At 40.5% G+C, this 27,932-nt stretch overlaps 1 protein-coding gene across 1 annotated transcript in view; it reads right to left on the bottom strand.

Annotated features, from left to right (window-relative positions):
- LOC120542474 (voltage-dependent T-type calcium channel subunit alpha-1H-like) overlaps positions 1 to 27,932 on the bottom strand; it is an 88,042-nt gene that overhangs the window by 21,619 nt on the left and 38,491 nt on the right. Inside the window, 7 exon segments of the mRNA XM_039774980.1 lie at positions 30 to 185; positions 6,963 to 7,080; positions 7,796 to 7,981; positions 8,751 to 8,902; positions 21,926 to 22,302; positions 22,960 to 23,707; positions 23,937 to 24,029. Of these exon segments, the coding sequence (XP_039630914.1) occupies positions 30 to 185; positions 6,963 to 7,080; positions 7,796 to 7,981; positions 8,751 to 8,902; positions 21,926 to 22,302; positions 22,960 to 23,707; positions 23,937 to 24,029 (1,830 nt within the window).

Here is a 27,932-nt window from a genome sequence, read left to right as displayed (position 1 = left end):
TATACTTCTCTCATCTCTGCAATCCTTACCTCTGCCTGAAAGCCCTCCACCAGTATGGCCACTAGAAGGTTAAAGAGCACATAGTTGCCAAAAGTCATAAGAGCCACAAAATACAGGGCTGCCCAGGGTGAGGTTGATGCCATCCCATTGTATAAAACTACATTCCAGTCCTCTTGGGTGAGGATCTGTGAAGTAAAAAATCAAGAGTAAGTAAGGAAACTAAAGAAGTATTTAGGAGAAGTAGTGACACCTTGATCTTCAAGAGAACACTTCACAGGTCCAGGATTTTCGTTCGGCATTACTTCTTACAGGCCCAGAATGGTGTTAAACCCAGGACGCATGTAATGGGCATTGTGACATGACACCAAGGTGGGCTAACTGAGAAGTGCCAACTTTGGAAGACAACCCCCTGAGGAAGACAGGAATAGCTCAATCAATTAGATTTTTATTTAGTCACAGATGAGTACCTGGGTTCTACATTGCAAGGCAGAAGAGCAAAGTTCCATTTTTTGATTGGCTTTTTATAATTTCTTCTTCCTCCCCCTTCCCCTTACTTAATCAAAAAGCATAACATCGTTTACTTAAACATTTTTATTTTATTACTCTAATGGGCCATCTGTTCTTATTTTTTTTACTTGTCAGATAGACCCTAAAGAAGGAAAAGTAATCTTTTCTGTGTCAAATAGAAACTGGAAGTTGTCCTGGGTCAGCTTACTACACCCTGTCTTATGGCAGACGCCTGTATGAATAACCTGCCATTATTTGTCAGCTATTAACCCTAAGTAGTTTGCAAGCAGTTAATTTTTCTTTCACACTACCATCACTGGGCACTGCAGAAGGATAGTTGTGGGATTACTACAACATTGCAAGAGGTGGTCAGACACTTCAATCTGTTTCACTGTGGGTGTAATTGAACACTAAATCTAAATATTTAGTTAAAGGGCAGAAGACTTTTCAGGGGGTTTGAAGGAGACTATCTCGGGTATGCTTGAAGCAAAGGACTGTGTGCATATAATTTAGACTGTGCCCTGCACACATTTGCACAATGCATTATAAGAGAAGTGTCAAACGTAAATAATACTTTTGCATCTTTTATATTTATGTTTTTCCTTGTTTATCCCATTTCTTTTTTCAGATCAAGTATATCTGTTTTTCAAGACGGCTGATAATTGACCATTGGCTTATTCAGATCTTGGTTGGATATAAAGACTGCTGAGTGCAGATGATCAATGGTGTATTGTTATTTATCATGATTTCCATCATCTATTATAGTACACTTTGTTTGCCATGCCTGGTTATTCCAGAGGTGCTGATGTACATAACAGCACACATCAACATACAGCCATACACCTCTCCACAGTCCCTCTAGAGTCTACTGCAAACTGGCACTGCAATTTGTTTCTGATTTTGGGCATATTTGCCCTGCTTTCGTCACTAATGTTCCATTCTCTATGTTATCATTGCCTCTTTTGTAAGAACTTGAGAACATAAGAAAGGTCTCTGCAGAAACAGGTTATTCAACCCAAGGTAGCTGGTTGATCGCTAGTCACCTAATAGTGATTTCAGTGTCCCCAAAGTCCCACTCAGTACTTTGTTCCAGATTCCAACAACTCTTTCAGTAAAGAAGTGCTTCACTATCATGCATTTATTGCTCTTTCTGTGAAGATGTAGAGTGTTTTCTAAGGTTTGCATGAAATTTAACCCTTAACCATCTGCCATCAAATTTCCCTTGGGGATAAATAAAGTTCTATCTATCATTGTCCCTGATTTCTTCTTGAAGAACTAACTTTAAAGTATCAGAAGACATCTACTTACTACTTTCCTTCATAACTGTAAATGCTTTTATGTTTTCAATCTTCATTTTTAAACAAAATTGATTCAGCACTTTCAGTTTTTACATGTAGCTCATACCAAACAGAACAATTGTTTCTAATAGCTCAGCTCTAGACTATCTGCAGCGCCGTTATACATTTTTTGTAACAATGAAACCAGAACTGTATACAATATTCCAAATGTGACATCATCTTAAATGTAACTTCCTTGATACAGTGCGTTATGTAACCCAACATCCTATTAGCCTTTTTAATCACCCCGTAGTGTCTGGATATGGATACTAATGTGTCCACTATGACTCCTATGTTCATCAAAATTCAAACCTCCCCTACTATTAGGTTACATTATCAGTCTGTATCTGAATTCTACGTCCATCAGATTATTCTAGGTTATCTACCAGTCCTCCTATTTTAGTGATTGATCCAACTTATAAACATCACTGTCTGCAAAACTGAGTCCTGGGGTGCCAAACTTTGCTATCACCTTATTTATAATACATTAGTAGCACCATGGCTCATTGTTTACACCAGTTTTATACTAATCTGCACAAGTCATGTTCAAGTCACACTTCTTTTACTATGATCACTAAACTCTCATGATGCTCTATATCAATAGCATGTTCACAACCTAGATAAATAATATTGTATATACTCCTTTGAACAAGAAGCCTTGTTATATGTTTAAAGATTTCTAGCATATGTGTGAAACACGCTCTCCCCTGTGAACACCACATTGACTGTTTCACTCTGCATTCCAGACAAGTCACCCTTCCTACCTACTGAAAAGAGCTGTCAGTCCCATCTTCCCCAACTGCAGTCTTGACTTGCTGTATCAAGACACAGGCATTTGAATCTCTACATGAAACTTACAACAGAGCTTTGACCACAGACTTATGCTGGTTGCTTAGGTTGGCATTCAAAGATATTGAGCCACTAGGTCCCCTGATGTCCCTGCACCCTTCATCTCTATGCTATTGCATGGCCAGTAATTTAGGGCTACTCTTCAGCTATGTGCCCTCACCAGTCAACAGCAAGGTCCTTGAAGTTTACTCCATTGTCACCTACAGATATGTGAAGCCTTTACAGTATATGCCAACCAATGTACAATAAGACTATCACGTCCTGTTGTCAATCCATCAAGCCAAATAATGGTGAATCTCCCTTCCTTGAGACATTCCAACATAGTGCAACACCATGCAGGCAAGCTTCTAAGAAGTTCCTGGCCCGAGCCCTCACTCTACTTGCCAGAAACCTCTCTCTGTCTGATCAAAATCCCACCACTTGAAACCAGGTTTTATAGGCATAGAGTAACATTCTCAAAATGGCTTAATCCATTTCAGGTTTTACAGTGGACCCCTGAAAATATGTATGTTTTCAGTGTATGTTTATGACTTTATTTTCATTCTCATACATAAAAAAATAATTGTTTCCCACTTCACAAGAATTCTGGGTATTAAACACTTACATGCTTATATACAGTAGTATAACTGTACACAGGAAGTACCATAGCCATCTTCTAACATATACACTAATGTGTTCTAATGAGAACTACTGGAAATGCGTCCCGGATTTATACAATTTCCCCTCCTCATGTGTCTAACACTCTCACTTCCTGTTTCGAATGCATCACCAAAGCCATACTGAACAATCACACTGCACTAAGGGACCATATTGTTTTGCTATAAAGTAGATGTGTGGCTATTAGGGAATACAAATGCATAGCTGACTAGCCGTGTTTCATCACTATTCCACTACATTATTATGAGGATATTTGAGGGAGACAAACAGCTGGAAACCAACATGTGACAACCTCAAGGGTGAGCTGAGAACACTAAAGTATGTGCTGACAGCAACCAAGTAAAGAACCTACACCCTGTGGGGCCTCATGTTTGGTAAAGGAAGGCTGGGGAGAAGACATTGTTGTTAAAAGAATGGTCTTTCTAAAAGCTTAGGAACATTTACATATGGACGAACCAATCAAGCTATAGATTAAGTGTTGAGATATTTTGTAACATAAGAATATAAGAAATTGGACAAATGAGACCATTCAGTCCAACAAGCTCGTTTCTTTCTGCCTCAACTACATGACTTCGTAGTTTATTTCAGATTCCAACAACTCTTTCAGTAAAGAAGTGCTTCTTGGCTTCACTCTTAAATGCACTTCCCCAAACTTATTGACATTTTTTGAAAAGAAGTACATTTTAGTATAATTTGATATATTTAAAGACTAACACAGGCTCTCATTTGTGAAGACGTTGCTGCAGTAAAACAACAACAACAACAACAACAACAACATGTATTTATATAGCACATTATCAAAAATGTAGCTCAAAGTGCTTAAACAGTGAGAACAGTGAGAAAACAGTGAGAAGCAGATTACAGCAGTTAATAAAGAACAGCTACCAGTTTTCAAGCAAGCTGCAAGACAAAGCAGAGTAAAGGGAAACGGGCCAGTGCCACCGTTATTGAGTTCCTATACCTCAGTTGGCTGCATATACTTTTAAAAAAGTATTATTAAATATTTAACTGTTCTTATTGAGGAGTGTAAAGCTTTTCTAGAGATTGTCAGAATTGTGGGGCTTAAGTCTATTTGTCAAGTTTAACAAGAATGTAACTGAACAAGAAGATACACTGACTTATCTCTGTCATTACTCGTTCCTGGGCACTGTAAGAGGTGGGGCAAAGATTATGAACTTGTGGTCATTGAAGTTAAGGAGTCCAAGTGGTAGACTGTGTGTGCTTACAGAGTAAAGGTGAAGTCACCCTTGTTGTCAAGATGTGGTATTCTCATATAACGTCCTGTTTTTGGTAAGTGAGCTGGATGCTCTTAGTGGAGACAGAGTGATGAAATGACTAATGTGACTTATAAGGCATTTTCACACCACAAGAACTTTGTTCAGGAACCAAAGACTATTTAGAAAATCTGGAACTTTTGTGCATTCCCATCACATGAACTCAGACCATTTGTAGTTCCTGGCAGGTAGTTCCTGGTAGTTTTCTTAGCTACTACTCCATCCAGTGTATGTATTTTTTGTTCAACCAGGAACTATCACAGGTAGGATTAGGGCAGTGGTCTCACTCACTGGTCATGAAGGGCTGCAGTGGCTGCAGGTTTTCATTCTAACGCTTTTCTTAATTGGTGACCAGTTTTTGCTACTAATTAATTCCTTTTCCTTTCATTTTAATTGACTTTTTTTTAAGATTTGTTCCCCTGAATTTCTTAATTAATCCTCTAAATTGCTTAATTTCTTTCCTTAAATGGCACCCAAACAGAAATGAAATGTAAAGTGAGTGAGCCAGCAGAAGACCAACTAAGTTAGGGCCTCAAACACCAACCAATTTCACTCCAACCAGTTTCTTAATTAGGTGCAGATTCTTGTTATTAATTAAACCCGTTATTTAATTACTTGACTTGTTACTACTCTCATTGTGCATAAATGATTGATTTTCAATTTTCTAAGAGCACTGTTAAAATGTTTTGTGGGCCTGAGCAGATCAGCATTCCTGAGACCTTCACCTTTCTTTTTGCTGGTTATGTTTTGGCTCATTTTATATCTCATTATTGTTTGGCTGCTAATTAAGGAAAAAGAAACAATTGAGAGGTTTGAGTCTTCAAGAGCAAGTCAATTAAAATGAATTCAAAAGAAGTTAATTAGCAGCAGGAACAGGTCTCTAATTAAGAAAAGGGTTAGAATGAAAACCTGCAGCCACGGTGGTCCTCCGGGACCGGAGTTTGAGACCACTGGATTAGGGGAATGAATTGTGCTGTCTCTGTGGTGGGCTGGCACCCTGCCTGGGGTTTGTTTCCTGCCTTGCGCCCTGTATTGGCTGGGATTGGCTCCAGCAGACCCCCGTGACCCAGTAGTTAGGATATAGTGGGTTGGATAATGGATGGATGGATGGAATTGTGCTGTCTGGTTGATCATATGGAGTACTGCACATTGCTAAGCACTTCACATCTCTCTGCATAGCCACCTCCCTGGCACACTGTGCCATGCACTGCATTGAAGCACTAATCTACCCCATGAACTCCCAATCTTACTGCACTTTGCACCACATCATTCTTCTTTGCATGTCACATATTTCGCAAAAAGGTCAAAGTTCCTGTAGTGCAGTGGGAATGCAACAGATTAAAATGGCCAGGAACTACAAGTGGCCCAGGGCCTACATCATACAGGAACTAATTGTTTCCTGATAACAAAGTTCTTACCTTGGGGAAACACCTGCTGTATATTTAACTCAAAATCTAAAACAACAATTTTAAAACACAAAAAAATGCCAAATGGTCTTTCAGCTGCAGTCTTTTCGTGCAACCTTCCATTTTTAGAGCAGTTATTTTGTGTAGCCTTCTGATTTTTTGTGCTTCTTAACTGTCACGTTGTGTATGAAGGAGGTGAAGTTCACTCCAGTATCAAGTTCAAATTAGCCTGATAAATGTCTGATCTTGTTCTAAATCCCCACCTTACCATTTGATCTAGCAACTTCTTGAATCAGCCTGATGATTGACATAACAAGGGTGACTTGTTTACCAAATCTCAGAATATAAAAATAATAAATTCAAAGAAAACAATGCTTTCAAAGATATGCAGTAGCAAGATTTGTGGCCCATGTGGTCTGTCAATACACATTTCACAAAATATATTAGGTTCATACGTGATGTCAACCATACCTACAGTAATCTCTGGACATATTCAGTGAAAAAACACCTACCAAAATCAATAGACATTTAGCCCCAATACTTCTTAACAATCTTTTAAAATTATGAATTCAAGGTGAAATCTAGCAGTGGCTTTAAGTTACCAGGAAACATTAGAGGTGAACAGTTTGTTCTAATGCACAAAGTCAGTTTGCAGCCACTGCTCCTCAGGCTTGTCCACTTCTGGGATGATACTGGCTGCATTAGCTTGAGAATGTCACTGGGATGGTGAACATGACTTTATATAACAGAGGTTCATAGGCCCTCATTTAATTTTTATTTTTCCTGGTGCCAAAGCTAATCAGTTTATAAAGCATTCATATATTTAGATTTCAGTTGCAAAAGGAAATACACAGATTCAGGCCTAATGCTAACACTGTGTTATTTGTATTGTGTGCCTTTCATCCACAGACAGTTTCCTTACAGTTTAGTACCTGGAAAACAGTGACAATCGCCCACAACAAGGAATCAAAGTTCTTCCGGTCGGGAATGGTGTCTCCATTGTCAGTGGTCAGGCTGAATTTACAACCGAAGAGATGCATTCCAAGGATGCTGTAACAAGAAATCAGGCAGGGTTGGCACAATATCCTAACATTGAATGAGATGATCCCTAAAGTGACAGACATTTTCCAGTATTTCTCCACAGCCTACTTAATTATGTTACGCATTCTCTCCTTCATTTTCTGAATCTGCTTATTTCCTGAACATTGGGCACAAGAATGCAAGAAATCACAGACAAGGCACAAGTCCATCAAAGGGAACACATCAGCACTCGCTCAGTTTTTAATAATCAGTCTGACCTTAGACGTCAGAGACAACAACAGCATTATGAATATACATTCTCCTTTATTATTTTTTTCAGGTAATTTTACTATTTGTCTACAGATTTTATTTTCCCTTTTCATTATTTTTAAATGGAGAAACTGTTATTTATTTCAAATTTCTATAGTATTTAATAATGTTAATTTTACTTAATGCTATATTCCTGTATATTTACAAGGCACTGTCCACTTGTCACTTGAGCTTCTCACAGATTGTGACTGGGTTAGAATTTGAAGACAGAACTTTAGAAATAGAGACACCAGTACTAAATACTGTGCCATTATGATATCATTTTTATTATTATTAGCATTATTATTAATAGTACACCTTTAGTGTACTATTCTCTTTACAGGTCTCTGCTTATGTTTTAGAATAACAGCTTTGCCACTGGATGTTCTCATTTATTTCGAAAAAGACCCCACCTCAATTACCTAATTTAACCTACCTGAAGATAAAGATGAACAACATGAGAAGCATGCAAAAAGTAGCCACATTATCCATAGTCTTCATCAGCACCACCAGTTGACGTCGTAGTGCGGGCAGAAAGCGCACAAGTTTGAGGACCCGCAGCAGTCGAAATGTCCTGAGGACCGAGAGACCTCCATCTGACTGACCGATAATCTCCCAGACGCTTGTGACATATTAGAAGAAAGAACTGTCAGGATGAGAGCAATGGTAAGGTCGCATTTGTCATCTCATTAAACCATAGTGTGATATGGACAAGGCCATCAGGCGCCAATTTAACTCAGAGGGTTTCATTCAAGGTGCCCTCCACTTTGCGACTGGGTGTAGAAAATGTGCTTTAACAAATGGGAAGTTTGCCCAAGTAAAACGACAAGAATCTAGAAGACACTGTCACCCATGCCAACCCCTTTTATATTTATTATACCTAATAGTACACAGGAGGAATTGTGTGTTATATTTGTTACTACCAGAACATTCATCTCAACCATGGGAAGAGCACTTTCTATACCATCATAGAGGACTTATTCCATTTCCATTGGTCTAACTCTATCTTCCCTCTCAAGTTTATATCCCATAAGGCCGTCCTAATTTCTTTTGTCCCAAATTGTCCACCTGCATCATTCCTTACACTAAACCAATCATTTACAGGGGCGTCTAATTCCATTACTACACTGTATCGATCCAGTGTGCCCGGCAGACCTTGCCCAGTAATGTCCTATGGCAAAATCCTTTGTTTCTGTTAATTCTGTGGACCGGTTCTACTTATTCATTTAGTCCTTTCCAATGAACCCCATTACAAACCCCATCTTCTTTAAGGGTCTAATAGGCTCAGTCCCTTGGTGCAATTTCATCTCAGCTTTTGGGCTTGTTTAATAAGTCACCCATTCCTAACTCCATGTTCTAGAATTTCAATTGAAAATAAAAGTGAGATTAACCTGATGATGACAATAATTCCATCAAATATGTTGTATGGGTTCCTGATGTATCCAAAAAGACCAAAGGCAAGCAGCTTCAGAAGCATCTCAAGGGCAAACATGCTGGTGAAAACAATGTTGCTGATCTCCAAAGCATCTGTGAGCTCTCTGGGCTGTAACAAAACAATGATCATCAGTAAATTGGTGACACTGGTCTTCCTGGGCTAGAAGGACTTTCTTAGGAGACAATGAATATGCAGTTTCAGAAACATTAGTAATCACACAAACAGCTGGTGGCAAAAACACATCGACTATTATCTCACATATCACCTACCACAGTGGGCACCAGTAACAATGCTCTTTAAAGTACATGGTTCCCATAAATAAAACAAGATCCTGATTTATTATAGATTTAATTCATCTCCCACAGTTGTTATGCAGGTGATATTAAGGACTATCTTCCATTGAAGCTCAATAATGTGGCTGTGTTTAATCAACAAAACAAACAACAAAAATGTCTGACTTCCATTAACACTATTATATTGTTTTACATCATTTTCACACATCAGTGTCCACTACTGTCTTGAAAGAAGAGGGCAAAAGGACCTAAACAGGACAGAAAAGAAGTGGGAGGATAGAATGCAGACCAGCACAAGAGGTTAAGTATGTCAGTCTGCAGTTGAGAAACAGATGCCTTACTCTGCAAGTCCTTAGTTGGCTGCTTCCTTAAATAGTACTTGCCAGATCTGCAGCGGTGAAAGGAAAAGGTAAAATGGCCAAAAGAACACAGACACTGGATGGTGGGATTCTGGGTGATTCCAAACCTTTTTGCATTTTAGCCTTTTATTTTTATTTGTTAAGTTTCAGATATGGCCTTTTCTTTGAAAGTTTGCCTCTAAGGCCAGCATCCCAGAGTTATCTTTTTATTGTTGCAGATGACACAGACACACACGTGTGGTTTATACTGTATATACATATTATATGAATCATATAATTAATTCTGTGGTTTATAGATAGATAGATAGATAGATAGATAGATAGATAGATAGATAGATAGATAGATAGATTATATTGTTTGTAAACCACAGAATTATATGTTTAATATAATTCTCAACAACCTTATCACTAGTGAATAAGTCCATAAATGGTCCTTAAGGATGACACTGCAATTGTGACCCGCTGGGCAGGCTACTTTGAGCAGCTGTTTAAATCTGATCCTCCGGCTACGACATTGAATGTCTCTGGGACCATGGTTCTTGAGGATGATCCTCCAATTAGCTGTGAACCACCCAGTCACACTGAGATTGCACAGGTGATGAACCAGCTGAGGGTAGGAAAGGCTGCAGGGATCTGTGGTATGAGGGGTGAACTTCTTCAGGCTGGTGGTAAGGCTGTCCTCCTGGCATTGCAAGCAATCTTTGCTTCCAGTTGGAAGGTTGGCATCATCCCAACTGATTGGAAAACAGGACTTGTCATCCCTATCTGGAAAGGGAAGGGTCATTGCCTAGATTGCAGCAACTACAGGGGGATAACACTGCTCTCTATGTTGGGTAAGGATCCGTGATCACTTGTTCACTTACCAGCAACCAGAGCTGTCTGGTTTTACGGCTAAGAAGTCTACCATTGACCGCACCCTGGCACTGAAGGCTCATATGGAGCACAAATGCGAATATCGATAGAGTTTCTTTGCAGCCTTTGTCGATTTTCATAAGCACGTTTGACTCAGTTGATTGAGCTGCCCTGTGGGACATTCTGAGACTTCATAGGATTCCCTCAAGGTTGCTGGATATCATGACCAGCCTGTACACTGGTACTATGAGTGCTATGCTGAGTTGAGGCAGAGCCGCTGCATTTTTCCCAGTTCTTTCTGGAGTTCATCGGGGTGTGTTCTTGCACCTAAACTGTTCAGTGCTTGCATGGACTGCATGTTGGGCAGAGTCGTGGGGTCCAGCGGCTGTGGGGCATCTGTTGGTGAAGAAAGATTCACTGATCTTGACTTTGCTGACGATGCTGTGATCTTTGTGGAGTCAATGGAAGATCTGATTGGAGCTCTCGAGAGACTGAGCAAGGAGTCTCAGTGTCTGGGCTTGCAAGTTTCCTGGATAAAAACCAAGATCCAGGCCTTTAGTGACCTCTTAGGCTCAGCCATCAGCAGTGTGTCTGTCTGAGGAAAGAGTGTAGACCTTGTCGAGAGGTTTACTTACCTCAGCAGTGACATTCCTTATTGTTGAGGACCCGAGTGGCTGGACCAGGCCAAGGGGACACCCATGTAACATTTGGCTGTGCCAGACAGAAGGTAATTTCCAGAGGGTGGGACTGGACTGTGTGTCTGCCTGGGGGGATGCCAACCAGGATCCTGAGCTGTTTTATCATGTGGTGGGTGCGGCAATGCGCTGTACCAATGCAACCAAGAAAAAATCAGTTTGAAGTTTCAGTGATTGGGATGCTGCACATTAGTGGTGGTTGACTCACTATGTAAATCAGTTTGAGTAGTGAGAAGCACACTATATAAATGTAAATAATTTAATAAATTTATTTATAGAACATTTCTTATTATATGAAGTCAGGTCAGGTCTGAATCCTTTCCATGTTACTTTTATCCTCACTCCAGATCTTCACCTCTTCTATCTCCAGATGAGTTTGTAACTTTTATCCTTGCTCCGGATATTCGCTCTTTCACCTTTATCATTTTTGAACGATCAGCTCTTCCTGAGCGTGATGGGGTTTTAGGCAGTGGTGATCGCAGTGCTTCCAGGTGAATACAGGAATGTTTAAAATATCCTACTTTACATTCCTCAGAGTCTCTTATATTCTCAGATGTTACAGACGTGGGCAGCCATCAGTTCTTTTACGCTTACTGTGTGACATTTCTCAAGTTCACAGTCTATCTGAGAGGCAGCTGAGGTGGGCCAGTGCCCAGGGTCTGCATTGACAGCAGCACCTCATTAGTTTAATTTAAAAATCCATGATCATTTTAACTTCTTCACAAAACACTGATTTGTATTCAATTACTTGCTTATTTAATTAGATAGCACTGCACTTTAATTTGGAGACTGCCTAGTTTGCTTTTCTGGAATAAAAGAACTTTGCACTGTTTAAAACCAAGCTCATTGGCCCTAGTCCCTCTCGGTCTATTAATATCAATGACCTGGGTGCAAGATGAGTATGCCAGCTGTGGGCAACCTGGCTATTACAATTGGTGTTAGCAGTGGGATAGACTAGTGGCAGTGAGAAACTGAAGATGGAAGTGGAAACAGCAACAGGATTTAATGTTTGAACTGTCAAGGAACCCAAATAGGAACCACTGGGGATTCCCACAGGGGTTCTTGGGATATGGAGTCTGGAAGTGCAGCACTGTTGGGGTCACTATGTTCCAATAAAGGGTGCTGTTGGGGGCTTACCTCCCTACTTTAATTATGACCTGGAAGTGCTTACCAGAAGACATTGCATGGCCCCGGAAGCATTTCTGGATCCAGCATAAAAGGAAGTCTACTGCCACACATGGACGAGTTAGAGTCAGGAGGCAGTGGGCAACACTCAACTGTAGGAGAGAGGGTGGAAGAATTGTACTTTATTATTCATGTATTCTATTATTGTGGCTGATTACTAGAGAGAGGACTGGGAAGAAGTGCCTGGAGAGAATAAAAAGTCTTTATTTCATCCTAATAACATGTGACGCTTTACTGTGTCTGTGATTTGGAGCTCTCTGGTGCCCCCTTGAGGTTACAATGTCTATAACTATCGATCACCCACGTTCAAGAATATTGCTGATTTTGGACAACCCAGGCATCACACAACACTTGTGTGTATTTAAGTAAAAATCAAAACCCTCAAGGAGCCGTATAAGCTCTTTCATTGATTCTACCCAGGCAGCTCTGGGTGCAATTCAGCATACGTGACTACAGCGTGTGATAGCATGAATAGTTCTTCACATAAGGTAATATGAAGCAAAAGCAAATTAGCAAAGTTCTCATTAATATGGTGCAGGCTACCAGGCATAAAGCTGCAGATTGACAAAAAATTACTGTTGATGGTTCTATGTGTTGTTTAGGATTTCCTAAAACAAATTTCAAGTAAATTGTGTTTTTTTATGTTATTGAACAGTAGTGAGAAACCAGTCATGTGAGCAAGACAAGAAACAAAGGTAAAATAATGCGCAAATCTCTACTTTATGTTATTACTTTAATAATGAGATACATCCTCAAGTGTCTATTAAGCTTGCACATGCATGGCAGACGTTTTGTTTCAATAGGCTGATTGCTAACTAATGGCTTGGTCATAAAGACTGCCATTCCCTACATAGCTCAGCTACACCATCAGTCCCTGATAGATGTGTCAAAGCTCTCAGAGGATTGCCCTCTCCCATTGTCAGTGGTAGCCATGCCACAGTCAATTAGTATATTGGGATCTCACGGATTTGCCACCTCTCACTTACATGCTTCTTTAATTTTATTCCAATAGTATTGAACTAGGATCATTTAACTGTACCACTCCCAAAGATCTGGGACATTTTATGCAAATGAACTTGAAAGGCACCTATATAAGAAAAATATATCAGCTAGTGTATGGAAGAACCATGGGTGGCACAATTGTGTACAGGTTATAATGTGTCTGCCACAGAGTGTTTCCCAAGCTCTGATTTCAAATCCCAGCCCAGCCACTGTCTGTGTAGTCTCTACATGTTCTCCCTGTGTCTGGGCAGGTTTTCCTTCCATGTTAGATTAGTTTTTTAATCTAAATATAAGTGGATGCATGCAGCACCGTCACACAGAAAATGTTATGTGTTTGCTGCATGTCTGTCTGGTCTGTTTATGATAGCCCATACATACTGTTTTGGGAATAGACAGGCAATGTTCCCTCTAAGCTGAGCGCGTGAGCGATCGCTCACACAAATTCAGAGCGTTGCTCATACTTCCCGCACGATCGCTCATTCCGACGGTGTCGCTCGTACTTATCGCGGAAATTGGTGCTCATAAATTTTTGGCTTAAACAAAATGTCGCTCATAAAGAATGTTTTTTTTCTCACTATATGCTACTCCTTAGAGGGAACATTGTAGACAGGTGGCTGACTGCAGCACAGTCTGGTTTCAGAAGATATTGCATAAATCGCGCCATTTTTTCAAAAGGAAAGGAAGGACAACAATTGGAGGAACAAGAACAGCAAACTAGCAAAACGGATCTGCATTGGTCATGAAAAGGAATCACAGCTACAAAGACCTATCTTGCGTTTGTCTCCATGGGATGTGAATCCTGCATTTAGTTACGACTAGCGGACTCGGGTGAGGTTGTTGAAGTTCTTACTTTTATAATAGCGCAGAACTGACAGTGGAAACATTTAACATTTAAGGATTCTGATTCTTTCGTCAGCCGGCTTGTGCATTTCATCCACTAAGTATAATAAGACAACTCAAACTCTGGAGTATTGAGTGGATTTCAGGGGGACCTGGGGTGTGTGCTTCACCGTATATATTATTATTCAAACTTATTGAGGTTATTTTTTATTGGGAAGGAAAAAGGATGCTTTCCCTTTATATACTGTATATTTTTGTCCCTCCAACATATCTGAATATGTTAACCTATTTACAGAGAAAATTAAAATGATGTGTAGAGAAAAATTAAGATAAATTTTGCATAGATTTATTCATATATAGAGAAACAGCAATCATTTTTCACATATAATTATTAAGCATCAACTAGACAAGAATATAGTTGAGACGCACTGATAAGCTGTGAGTTAACCAGCAAATGAGAACAACATTTTAAACCATCGTAGCGTACAAGCGATAGGTGGGGATGTTTTCTGTGTGGAGCAAGAACGCATTCGGATTGATAACGAAACAAAATTATAAATTGTAAATTAGTTGTTTATCTTCCTAGAAATTATTTTCCGTGTAATGTTTATGTTTAGGCAGCTCGGTGGTGCAGTGGTTAGCGCTGCTGCCTCACACTTAGGAGACCCGGGTTCACTTCCTTGGTCCTCCCTGTGTGGAGTTTGCATATTCTCCCAGTGTCTGCGTGGGTTTCCTCCCACAGTCCAAAGACATGCAGGTTAGGTGCATTGGCGGTTCTAAATTGTGGGTGTGTGCATGCCCTGCGGTGGGCTAGCACCCTGCCCGGGGTCTGTTTCCTGCCTTGTGCCCTGGGATTGGCTTCAGCAGACCCCTGTGACCTTGTAGTTAGGATATAGTGGGTTGGATGGATGTTGATGTTTATTTTTGTCATTGCCTCATACTGTACATTTCAACTGCTGTGTCTGATGCCGTCACAGAGGGACAGTCTGAAAATTATTTTTGAAGCATTTGTGGATACAAATCAGAGAATTTTACTTTTTTCATTCATGATTGATATTCTTTCAAACCCTGCTGTTTACACACGAATTGTACTGAGCCTTTTGGCCAATAATGCCGCCCCCCAAAATGTGCCAGCTGGGGCAGACTGCCCCCTCCGCCTGCCCTGAGCTACGCCACTGCTTATACTGCATATACTGTATACACATTTGACCTCTGAAAGATGATTATATTGAAAGACAGACGTACAGTGTGGCGCTTTGGGGTGATATTGGCCTATCCTTATATTATCGACGTTATAGTATACGAAGGTGAGCGCTAAAGCGAACGGACCTATTTCAGCATCGGTTACAAGCATTGGGAGTGTAGTTTATGATGGACTGGTGCCCCATCCAGGGCCGAGTCCTGCCTCATGATGCTAGGATTGGCGCCAGCTCTCCTAAATTCTCAAGTTAAATAACAGAGGGATGGGTGTAAGAAATGGGTATTCAACTGTTATATTTAAATTTTTATTTTTTAATTATCATATTATACTAAATCAAACATAGCTGAAACTGATAATTGTAGTTACTTTTAAAAATTTTATTTTTATTGTAAAAGAACAGTCTGTTTTAGTGAGTATTAAAGAGATAATGATTGCCCATTCTGCTGGCAGCAGTGTTCAATGTGATATCAATGCAAATCATATGCACCCTGTCAAAATAAGACAGAAATTTTTCAGAGCTTCACTGATCAGTTATTACAATTTATCCTGAGTGTGAACATAAATCCAGTTACTGGCGTGGCTAGAGTCATACTGACTTAAATGAGAAATGGCAGCATTGCTGCTTCTTCTTGAAGCTGATTTGGGAAGAATGACAAACACAATTTTAAATCTCGACATTAGCTTTAAAAACCCTGTGTTTTCTAAGTGCTTAATGGAAATTTGGAGATGTCATGATTTTTATGGACATGTTTGACTGAGTGGTGTCAGGTATTGGAGACCTATTTCATGTCACCTTTGGATGTATGCTTGTTTGCTGTCTTAGAAATAATCCACACGTCTGTTTGTTGATCCTGCAGTGCTTAGATTTCCTGCAGATCTTCCGATTCTTGCAGTGATAAATTGCTTCCTTTAGCTGCAAGGCTAACTGGGCTACTATATTGGAACAATAACAAATTCTGGCCACACCACAGTCTGCCAACAGGCAAGCACACTAATTTTAAGGAAAAGGCATGAATCACAGTGAGCGAATCAAGTCAGAAGGCAAGACACACCAAGAAGAAAGATCACATTTGAAACAGCAACAAGATGTAGTCATAGAACAATGACTGCAATCAATGCCCTGGCTTGCATAATGCTGAATTTTAGAATAAAAAAAACCAGTACATTGCAGGTAAGCATTTCTAGATTATGCAGTACACTGAATATTTAGAGACTGAACAACAAAAAGGAAACGGCAAGTTATGAGCATAGCAGCAAGCAAGCAGCTTGAAGAAGGTGTGAGAGAAGGAGTGCTTGAGAATGTGATGTGACACTCTGTGCAGTGCTCTGTGTCTGCTGGCAGTACTTCCATTTTTGGACAATTCATCTCTCCGTGCCAAGTGATATGCATTCACAACAAAAGGATAAACTGGCATCACCATAGGCTGACGACTGAATCATGAACAACCTCCAGATGGCATCTTCAAAACACACAACTGTTAGTCATAAACTCTTCATTCAGGTTCTGTAACGATAGGCTGTTCCAGCTCTGTCTGATGTTTCCTTTGTCTTATTGCCATAGAGACCTCTCTAGAGGTTTGATTTCATTAAAATTAAAAACAAATATTTCCTTTTACTCCTTTGGTACCTGATCTTTGACATCTTTGAGTTCCTTTATCCATTTCCTGCATTGTTTATTGTCTTATATGGGATTTCAAAGAGCTGGCGCCTGTTCTGTCCAGTCCCTTGAGGAGGACACTCATTCACACATTAATACCAATTTATACTGATAATTTAGGTCAGTTAATCACACAGTCATAATAATGGTGTATACTGCTCCCCAAGCTGCATCCTCATCTCCTGTCCTGCTGTAAGAACAGGGTCAGTCCTGGGTCCAGAAGACTTGGTGAGAACGTCTCACAATATTATTTAAACATGAATTCACATTAATGGGGCTGACAATTGGAGGATGTGGAGATACAGTCCAAACCAAAGCAAGGGTCATCCATATATTGAATTCACTTAATCCAGTTCAGGGCCATCGAGGTTGAAGCCTATTCAGGCAGGTGGACAGGGTGAGACGTCATTAATTGGTCATTAAATATAAACTTGAAGAGCAGACGAGAATGTACTGGTAAGTAAAAAAGTGCGACACTGAAAGTACAGTTTAATTGGATGGCTGCATAGAGATTACAAATTACTTTAAGACAGCGGAAGGCATCACTGGTGAACTGACACACACTTGGCTAGTTATAGAGATGCATTTCTTCTTCTCTATTTATTCTGCTATGTGCATCAACTATTACTAAATGCTTTTAACAAAATAGAAATCCAGGAGCTCAGCACTCATGTCAAATAAGGTAGCAGCACAAGAGCTACTTGAAGGTGAGATGTTACTTTTAACCGCACCCTTACAAGTTAATCATATGTTTGATCCATGCCTAAAATATACAACATTTAATGTATGGAATAGTCTTAGGATTGAGATCTTCACATTTTCATATTGCTCACATATTGCCATCCTTAGACCAGATTTGACTAAATTGTGATCTTTTAAGAAAACATTTCTTCCACTACATGCAAAAAGAAGCATGGTTAACTTTCATATGCTTTCTTACTGTCTAGCATGGGAAACACCTTTCTAAAGCTGCAACCCTGGCATAGGCCACTTAATAAAACTCAACTACAACTTTCAAGATATGTAACCTCTAAACAATCTGAGGCCTGCAGGCATGCCATTTCTGTCTGATTTGCAGGTAATATAGTAAATGGAATTTATCTCTTTCAACCCTCTTTCAATTTATGTGAAACACCATCTAATTCTGCTCACAACTGTATATCACACACATGGCTCTCAACTCAGACTGCAAATAATGCACCCCAGCCGAGACCCTGCGTGTCACAGATGACTTCATGCACTTGTTTCCCTGGAGCACACACTTCTCCTGTTTAACCCTTATAGAAACAAAATGTTTGTTTATTTATGTGAGAGCTTTGGGATCATAATAACCCCTAATCCGTTAACAGCTCTATTTAAAGTGCCACCCCATTGTGTAAAGAACACTCTGCTGTGAGAACTTGTACTACGCTGATAGCATGCCTTCATATTTTGCTCAGATGGAAAATTCTTACCATGAAACTATGTAAAAAGACAACCTGTTTTACATAAAATTACAGAAAATTAAATTTACCTTATGAGGAACAACTCAAAATTTTTATTTGGCAGATATTTATTAGTGCTGTCGTCAAATAACTGAAAATACTGAATTATTGGTAACCCATTGGTTATTTCACTATTTTTGAATAGTTGAATAATTCATAGTATGTCAATTCTTTTTTAACTCCCTGACAGTAATCCCTCAAAGGAGTCTCTGGCTGCAGTTTTTTTAATTCTTATTCTTTTTGCTTTCCTCCTTTGTAATATTTGTATTGTAATGAAACAATTAAGTCAATGAAACACACGAAAAAAAAAAATCTCATGCCGATACAAGAAGAACGAATCATAATGGAGGAGAATAGTAGTCTGATCAATTTTAAAAGTGGTTGCCAGGCTTAACACTCAGGCATCAACTTTTGGTTGCCGAAATTGAAAACATGGTTGCCATTTTTAACTGTCTATAATTGTAATTCAGATGCTATGCAATTATATATCAGCTTGCTTTTCCTGCTACTTTACAGCATTTCAATCTGAAGTTTAATCATGTAACATGTCAGAATTGTGGCTCTGTTACACACATTTCGTGTGTCCTCTGGCGTGTTCAAATCTAGCCAGTGAGGACTGGGGTGTCCTTCAATTTACTGAGCATTTACTCATAAATATTTTCACAGCAAAAACACTTCTAATCGCCAGTTGAACTTTAAAGTGCAAGATGGTTATTTTTAAAAGACTTACGGAATACATCCTTCATTTACCTAAAGAGCCCTGAATAAGATTTTGTGTTGCAGTCCTTTTCAGAATTTTGCTTTCATGTAATACGGTGCCCCAGCAAACCAAAATGAACTGCTTAAACAAGCCTATACTACTAGAGTTGGCTTCAGTAAGCCATCCCCAAAACTGGCAACATGAAATACGTTTCCTACTTTTGCACAAATCCCCAGGACACAACATTATAAGCAAAAGCATAAGGATTCTTTACAAGTTGCAATAAATTACCAGTAATTTAAATATATTTTAAAAAGTTCAAGGTATTGGCAGTATGGTGGCATAGTGGTAGCACTGCTGCCTTGCAATAAAGAGCCGATGGTCCATCTCCAGGGTAATTCCTGTATGCAGCTTCCATGTTCCCCTTCTATCCACATTGGCTTCTCCCAAAGTTCAAAAACAGGAAGGTGAGGTGAATTGGCATTGCTACATTGGCCCGTGTGTATGTGTTTTCACCCTGTGATGGACTGGTACCTTGTCCAAGAACTATTCCTGCCTTTCACCGATTCTTGCTGCGATAGCCTTCAGGCTCATTGTAACCCTACCTGGCATAAATGGGTTTGGAAATGGAGGGAAGTAAAATGTTTTCTATTTTAATAGATTCATTACGCATACAATATATACATGTTCTGGAAAGAAAACACCATAACAAAGCGAAAAACTATATCAATCTTCAACATTTTTTAATGTAAAAAAACAGCAGACACTTGTGTTATTTTTGCCTGCTCGCTTTTGTTTAATGTCTGTTTTTTGAAAATATTCTGCAGTATTTCTCTTACTTGTTCCATTATTGAGTTTCTACAATATCAATCCATGTATCTTGTGTGCAAATAAAAATAATTATTTATTACTAGTAAAATATATTAGTGTTTAATGAATTTTATTAGCATTACAGTAATTTGAAGACACAACTAAAATGAAGGTATTAAATGTGTCAAAAGAAAGCTGTTTTACCTCGCATGTATTGAAAGCTGTTGAGAGGCCATTTAATTTCTCACTAAGCTAAAGGAGACTTTTATCTTTCCTGTTACGTACCCACCCAGCAAATTATCATAAAGGAAAGCCAGGAAGTGCAGTGAACATGAGCACAGCTTAAAACTCACCGGTGATTGGAAATATATAAGCCGATCTGCAGATTACCCATAATGTGAAAAAACTGACTTCACTGCTGAAAAACCAGTGCATCATGTCATGCATGCACATTAGAGGGTCACTGTCTGGGTTCCTTCCAGGTATGCAATGCCACAGCAGGCTGAGAGGGGGGTGCTGCCGCTAACCGTGTCATCTTCCTTGCCTCCACAGTGCCAAGAAACAGCCCAGTGAGGGCAATAGACTCCGCCCCTTAGGGTCACAGCACCAGATTTGGCTTGAATGCCAAGAATACAGCATTTTTGCTTATATTCGTGCCATTGAGTACGGTTTCATTTACAATTTACAAACAAGCAGAGAAAGCCGTATTTTTACCCTAACATTTATCTTCTCTTTTGACCCATCATTCCCTCTGATGACCACGATCTAAAGTGGTTTATATTCTTGGCAAACTGGTATCAAAAAGTGGTTGGCAACTGCCTCAAAATGGTGGTCAATGGCAACCTGGCAACCATTAATGCTGAGCCTTGGCTATATACCTAGTAGCTCAATATTCTACTTGTTATTTTTGTCTTTTACTGCTTTCCTCATTATTACTGGTATGTATCTGTTTAATGACAGATTGAGGTATATTGCTTTCTGACACACCACACTTTGTTGTCCTCTGCATAACTGTATCAGGAATATTCATCCATCCATCTATCCACCCATTCATTTAATGAACTTTCTTAGTCCATTACTAGGGTTGCTGTGGCAAAGCCTATCATGGCAGCACTGGGTAAATGGCAGAAATCAGCTGTTGACAGGATAGCACTCCACCGCAAGGCCTACTGAAACAAGGGCATTTATAAATATAAATGTAATATATGTACTTCACCCTCTCTGTAAAGATCATTATTCAGTCTGAATTAATTGAAAAGTCTACAAGTAGCACAACGCAGTTTTCAGTCATGTGGTGTGTAGAAGGACTTGAAATGCTGTATTGACAAGGGTTGTCTCTGTGATGACCTACACTCTCTGCAGCAATTCTAAAAATAGTTTGAGACCATCAGGGAACCTGAGCTGACTGACAGTGCCTCTGTGAAGGCCTTTACATGCTCTGAGGAGGCGTGGTGAGCCTGATGATGTTCTTCATAAACTCTGAAGCATTCAGATAATTCAGAGTTTAAGATTTAACTGTGAGAACCTCTGTGAAAGGCTACACACATTTTGTGGAGATGAAGTGACCCAACCATTTGAAGGATACCATCTAAGGAGATACGAAGATAAGATAGCCACAAATCTCTTTACAAAGCCCATAGGACATAGTGAAATCATGATACCACTGGGAATATCTCTGCAACTGCTATAAAACACTTTTTGAAGATGAGGGCTCATACATTCAGTTGGAACGATCATGCTGTAAAAACCTTGGTAAAGGCCTTCAAACATTATGAGTTCACTGGCTAACTAAGAGTGTTGGTGTGAAGTCCTTCAAACACCTTGAGAAGATTACAGTTAGCATGACGTTAGGGGAATCTGTTCTTTTTCAAAAGTAATGTGCTGATAAATAAAGAGTTTTCATAGACCTTCAGACTTACTAGAGAGATGACCTAACCAGGAGAACTCTTATTTCAGCTTATTTTTTTCATAACAAAAATTCATAAACTTTGAAGAGTTAAAATGGAGTTGTGGGTTTATCAGCAAGAAAGAGATACAGTAAATTTTGCCTTACCTGTTCATGATATTCAATTCCCATGCTCAGAGTATTGATTAGAATAGCGATCATGATTCCTCGGTTAAAATATTTACTTTCCACAATCCTTTTCATTTTGTTGCAGAACAATTCCTGGTATTGGGTCACTGAGTTTTTGTCACTCTGCCTCCACTTCCTCTGCCAGTACTTGTTCTCCGCATCCCGGTGAAACTCGTACACATTATCTGTGTCGGAGTGGCTGCTTTCAGAGTCGCTTGTGTTGCATTCACCTTTGTCCAGTATCTTTGCACAGTAGGGACAGTTTGCCAACTCACAGGAGAGGAGGTTGGTCTGGGCATTGGGTGAGGAGCAAGGCATGCTAAGACCAAGACCTGACAGAGATGATCTGCATTCTCCTGGAAAACAAAAAGTATTCTGTCTTTTACTGGTTTTACGAGAAGAGCTTCAAGAGCTGCAGAACAAGTTGACAAGAAACTGAGAAGTCGATCTGATAACACCATGCAAAACAAAAGTCATTTCAACCTGAGCTCTGTTGCACTTGTGAAACATTAAACAAAATATCTGGCAATTTAGTCTGATTCAGACCTATGACATACAAATCTGCATCTGTGCTAGCACAGCCAGGAGCGGACCCATCTTACAGTGAAGGAAAAAATACAGGACATTGGAGAAATTTGAGTGGGAGCATAGAGTATCAGAGGGGGCTGGGTGGCTGTGCAGAGAAACTCACTGATGAGAGTTTTGTATAAGGACTCAGTACTCCCGACAGAGCTGAACCAGCTAATGGAGACACCAGAGAGGACCTGACAGTAGCTCAGAATGATGGATAGCACCAAGAGGTAGGTAAGTCCCAGAAGAGGGCTGCTTGCTTTTGCAGGGTATTGGATAGGGCTGAGTGGTACTAAAGGATATGATGAGGACTTGGTAGAAATGTGAGAAATTGGAAAAGCACAGGTAGAAGAACAGTGTAATACAAGAAGTGGAACTGAAAGTGTCAGAACAATACACTAGAGAGTAGAGAGATGAAAGTGGTAGTGCAGGAAGCCACTTACCAAACTCGCTTGCAACTGGGTATGGCTTCCCAAAAGTGTCAGATAGTCCAAAAAGACCAACTGCTCGGTTCAATGCCATAGGATGAGTACAGTTCTTCCTTCCCTTGGACTCTGGAGTTGTCACTGAAGGAACAATGGTGGGGTAGTTCATGTTGCCATGTACTCCTGCCATCAGCCGCCCATTCCCAGCTGTAGCCGAAGACTTGTAGCGAATCTGTGGTCCCTGAAAGTGGCAGTCGGCGTGATAGATACTATGGACAGACTCCACCCCAGAGGAGGGGCTCTGTAGGTTGGCTGTGGAAGGAGGCAGCATGAGTTGAAACCCGGCTCTGGTGGGTTTCATTTCTGCCACGTCAGATGTCTCAGTGTTCACCCTGGGACTGATGTGGTAATGATGATGGTGGTGATGATGGTGATGGTGATGGATGGAGTGAACTTTGCGCTTGCTTTTATGTCTCCTGCTGCGCCCAGTACTGCCATCGTTTGGATTCACCTTCTTGCGCCTCTTAGTCTGCCAGTTGCTGTATAGTCGACCTGCTCTACGCCTGACCTTGCGGAACAAGTGTCCGATGTACTTGAGCAGCTCTTCATAGCAGCTGCCTGGTTCAGAGAAGCTGGCAAGTGTGCTATCATTGGAGAGGTAACGTGCTCGCTGCTCCTTCATTAGTTGGTTCTCCCGCTGCTTGGTCTCTGAGAACTGTGTTGCTATCACCACTAGGCACAGATTAATCATGAAGAAAGAGCCTACCTGTAAAACAAAGGTACAAAAATGCAATGATTTCAGATTTACAAGCCACTTAATATTGTGGCACACATTTTAATTTTCATATGGCTCCACACAAGAAATATGACAATGAGGCTTAACACCAAACCACTACAGCTTGTTCTGAGCAGCACAATCTACTGAGGCAATGAAAACATCAATAAGCTGCTGTACTGTTACCAACTTTGAGTAGAGGACACTGTAAAATACTTACAATGATAAGCAATATAAAATATATAAAATTATAAAAAGAATGTGCATCCATGACGTAGTACATGATGTCCACCCAGCCTTCCAAAGTGATGACCTAGAGAAAAAGAAACAGGGAGGTTTTACACACAGGATAAACATCTGCAGTACCAAAGCTGTCAGTATAAAGAACTAGAACAGGAGCTTTGTCATTTGCTTCGAGTCATCTCACTAAAAAATGCTGCAGTGATGACAGCCTATTTTTCTAATCTCCGTAACCATTCAGTATAACCCTCATAACTGCCACCCATTATTCCAGCAGTACAGCAAGTATTGAAAGGTAATTCTGAAAGGTCCGCTTCCTCCGTTTTATAATGCCACCTAGTCAAAAAGGGTACTACAATGGAGTGCTACTTTCCAAAAAGGTCAATTGCTTCATTTACATCCATGATACAAACAATGTACTTTCTTCCTGCCTTTTAGGGTCCATAATGGCTGCACGTTTTCATCCCAGTCCCTTTCATAATTAGTAACCAGTTACTGCTGCTAATCTGACAGACTCATTTGCTTTAACTCTTTTAGGGCGGTTGTCGACTTTTGTCAAAATGAGGGGTTGACGGTGGTAATTAACTGTAAACGGTGACAAAACCCACCGTTATGTTTTAGTTGGACTCTCTTTGCTAGAAGGAAAGTTGACTTAATGGGTTTGATCGAGATTTCCTGCACTTGCATGAGTAGCGAGGAGCAAACAGCGGCAAAAATGGCATTGATATCTGCCAAGAGATCAAAGTGAATGCGTAAAGCAAAATACTCCATTGATGACATTTTGTATAGTATCACTGAATTGGACTCTGATTTGTCGAACTCCAATTTTGATACAAGTGTTTGAAAACAAATGTGAGGTACCAGCAACAGCTGATGGTGTTGAACAGGTTTGTGTAGTTGATGTAGTGTTCACCCGTGAGGACTGCCACTTACAATGACAAGAGGTACAAACCAGATTTCAATACAATGCAACTGCAACCGCTGCTGCCGACCCCGCCACGTGAAGACAGCCTGGCACCCAGCCTATCGTGCATTCCTGGTGAACTGGTGGCCATGGCACGCAGCAACAGACCTTTTATGTTAATTTCTGTGTGAGACCCTTGCTTTGTGTGTGTTTTAGAAAACTGTGTTTTTTGTGAAAAAAAATATTTAGCCCCCAAAGAGTTAATTACAATTGCCTTGCTTTAGTGTTTTTTTTCTTAACCAGGAGCCAAGCCATAAAAAATACAAAACAAGACAAAAGATAACCAGGTAACTCAGAGGTTCAAAACATGCTATTTTTACTGAAGACAATCTCCTGTTTTGCTGTTAAAGGAATCCTTTGTTTAATTATATGGCTTGTTACTGTTTTCATTCTTCCATGCCAGTCATTTCCAAAACTGATTTTCACTATTTACTGTAAATGTGTTTGCAGACCACACCAAAGACTACACTAGATCTCCCGTATACTGTACTTCTTGTACCCACACCTTCTGAAAAATATTTAATTGACACAAGACATTAAATAAAAGACACAAGCGCAAATGACATCTAAGTTTGCCTGGTCAGCTGTTGGCTAACTTTGCATCTCATTTTTGTTTGGTTGCTGGTTAAAGTGAAAAAAAAAAATGAAACAAAATACAAATCAATTAAAATCAAGGCAACAGAGTCTGTTCCATTTGTTAATAACAGAGAAAATGGAAAGGAAAGCTCTCCAGGAACTGACTTACACTTAGACCTATCATAATTCTAACTCCTGCATCTTATTCCAGTGTAACGGCCAAGCCTCCCAGTAACAAACTGCCATAGCAGCCACTCATCATTTCAATAACCTCCTACCATAACTTTCACTTCCATCATTCCAGTAACATAACAATGACTATGGTGTCACAGACGTGCGAGTAGGAGGCAGCTAAAGGGCCTGAGTAAGTGTAATGAAACATCTGACCAGGGGATGGCGGAGTGCACTGACTGTCTTTCTCAATTCCCTACAGACCTTTCCCGAAAAAATCCTGCAAGGTTCCGGCGCCTCAGAAGACATCACTTCCGAAGCCGGCCATTTTGCTGACATCGCTTCCAAAGCCGACCCCTTTTCTGACGTCACTTCAGAAGCCGGCCCTTTTGCTGACATCGCTTCCTAAGCCGGCCCCTTTGCTGACATCGCTTCCAAAGCCAGCCCCTTTGCTGACGTCACTTCTGGTTCTGGCCATTTTGAAGACATCAGTTCCTCTCCAGGCCTTTAAAGCTCCATCTTGGGCTACTATAGCCAGTTCTAGTTTGGACTCTGGAAAATGCACTTGAGATTTATGATACAACAAACCCTTTTGCAGCTGGGGAAAACAATATATGGGTGGTTGCCCCAAACCTTTATGATGTCTTTGGCGTATTATTATTACAGTGGCATAGCCGGCAGGATGAAGTCCCAGAAGAAACCGGGACACAAACATGAAATCAACCAGGTAGGAAAGTACCGGGGCCAAGTTTCTGGGGGGGAATGCGTTTGGGGGCCAGGAAGGACTCAGTGCAGGCTCCGCTCCTCAAATACAGCACCGGGCATATAACTTACCAAAGGGAGAGTGTGAAGGGGACATACAGATGTAGGCTGGTTTCTGGGGATGAAATGAAAAGGGCTTATTATGCTCTCTCGGAGGAGAGAGCTGAGCAGCCCATTGGGGCTGAGACCCCAGATAAATATGGGCTATCCCCAGTCCAGCAGCTAAAAAAAATACAAAACTGGGAATCTGATCCAGAGAGATCAATCCAGACACAGGCTATGACCCTCTGGGAGCAGGTGGCCTTATGGCTAAGGCCATTTAAACTATCCACCTGCCAAACAGTATAGCAAGTAGCCTGCTTTATTTTTTTAAAAAGCCTCCCAAAAATCTTTGCCCAGTCGGATTGGGGAGATTTCCATTCTATGGAAGAGCTTATAAAGCTTGTAAAATCACCCATGCCAGTCTAGAAATCTGGGAGAGCAGAACCGTCCTCTAGTGGATTTCCTAGAAATTACGTCCTACAGAATAAGTCTCTTCCACATAAATCGGAGCCTGTTTCTGAGTTTCCGGGCCGACGGGCGTGCAACCTACCTGGGAACGAGACGGAATGTAGGTGGAAGGGGGGAGACGGTTTGTGTGCTCTTGCCAACCCTCTAACGGTATCGAATACGGGACCTGTAGTCATTAATGGTTACAAAGTCAATGCCTTATTTGATTCCGGCAGCAACATTTCCATTGTTGATTGCTGTTATGTCTTACCGCGACAAATAATTAAAGAAAAGACCAGTATTAAATGTATTCACGGAGACACCTAGATGTACAATACCGCCCTGTGTTTCGTCAGTCAGGGAGGATCGCTAAAAAGAATTCCCAAGGTGGTTCACCCCAATCCTCCCTTTCCAGCGATTCTAGGGCGGGACTGGTCGGAAAATAAAAGCGGTAAACTATTGACTACTCCCAATAAAAACTAGTTATAGGCCTAGTTATAGAGGAGGATAACTCGTCTCAAGCTGTCTCCACGCCATGTACACAGCCAGCGGAGAGAGATTCCCCAAGAGGGAAACGGGGAGAGTCCTGGACCGTCGCAGGCAAATACGTCATCAACCCGCCCCTCGACAAGTCGGGAGGAATTCCCTCCCCTTGAGGTCAGACCGGATCCTCTCTCCGACATTAACTTTCAGTTTAGACAAACACCGTCTTCTTTTAAAAGGGAGCAGTGAAATGATGACTCCCTAAAATTTGCAAAGAATGCAGTAGTCCTTGTCAATGGCCAACGCACACACCAGCCCATGCCACAAGGTCCTCACTTTGTAATAGAAAATGATCTATTATATCGGGTCGCAGAACATGGGGTGGAAGTTGGGAAACTGTTGTTAATCCCACGAACCTACCGGCGGCAGGTTTGTGAATTAGCTCACGCCCACCTCCTTGGAGGCCATTTAGGGTCCGAAAAAACTTTAGAGTGGATCAAGCTCCAATTTTATTGGCCAGGAATTAACGAG

Source organism: Polypterus senegalus, chromosome 13, assembly GCF_016835505.1.
Source record: "Polypterus senegalus isolate Bchr_013 chromosome 13, ASM1683550v1, whole genome shotgun sequence".
NCBI classification, from domain to species: domain Eukaryota; kingdom Metazoa; phylum Chordata; class Cladistia; order Polypteriformes; family Polypteridae; genus Polypterus; species Polypterus senegalus.
The sequence above is the reverse complement of the archived record's forward strand: the minus strand, read 5'-3'. Positions and strand labels throughout refer to the sequence as shown.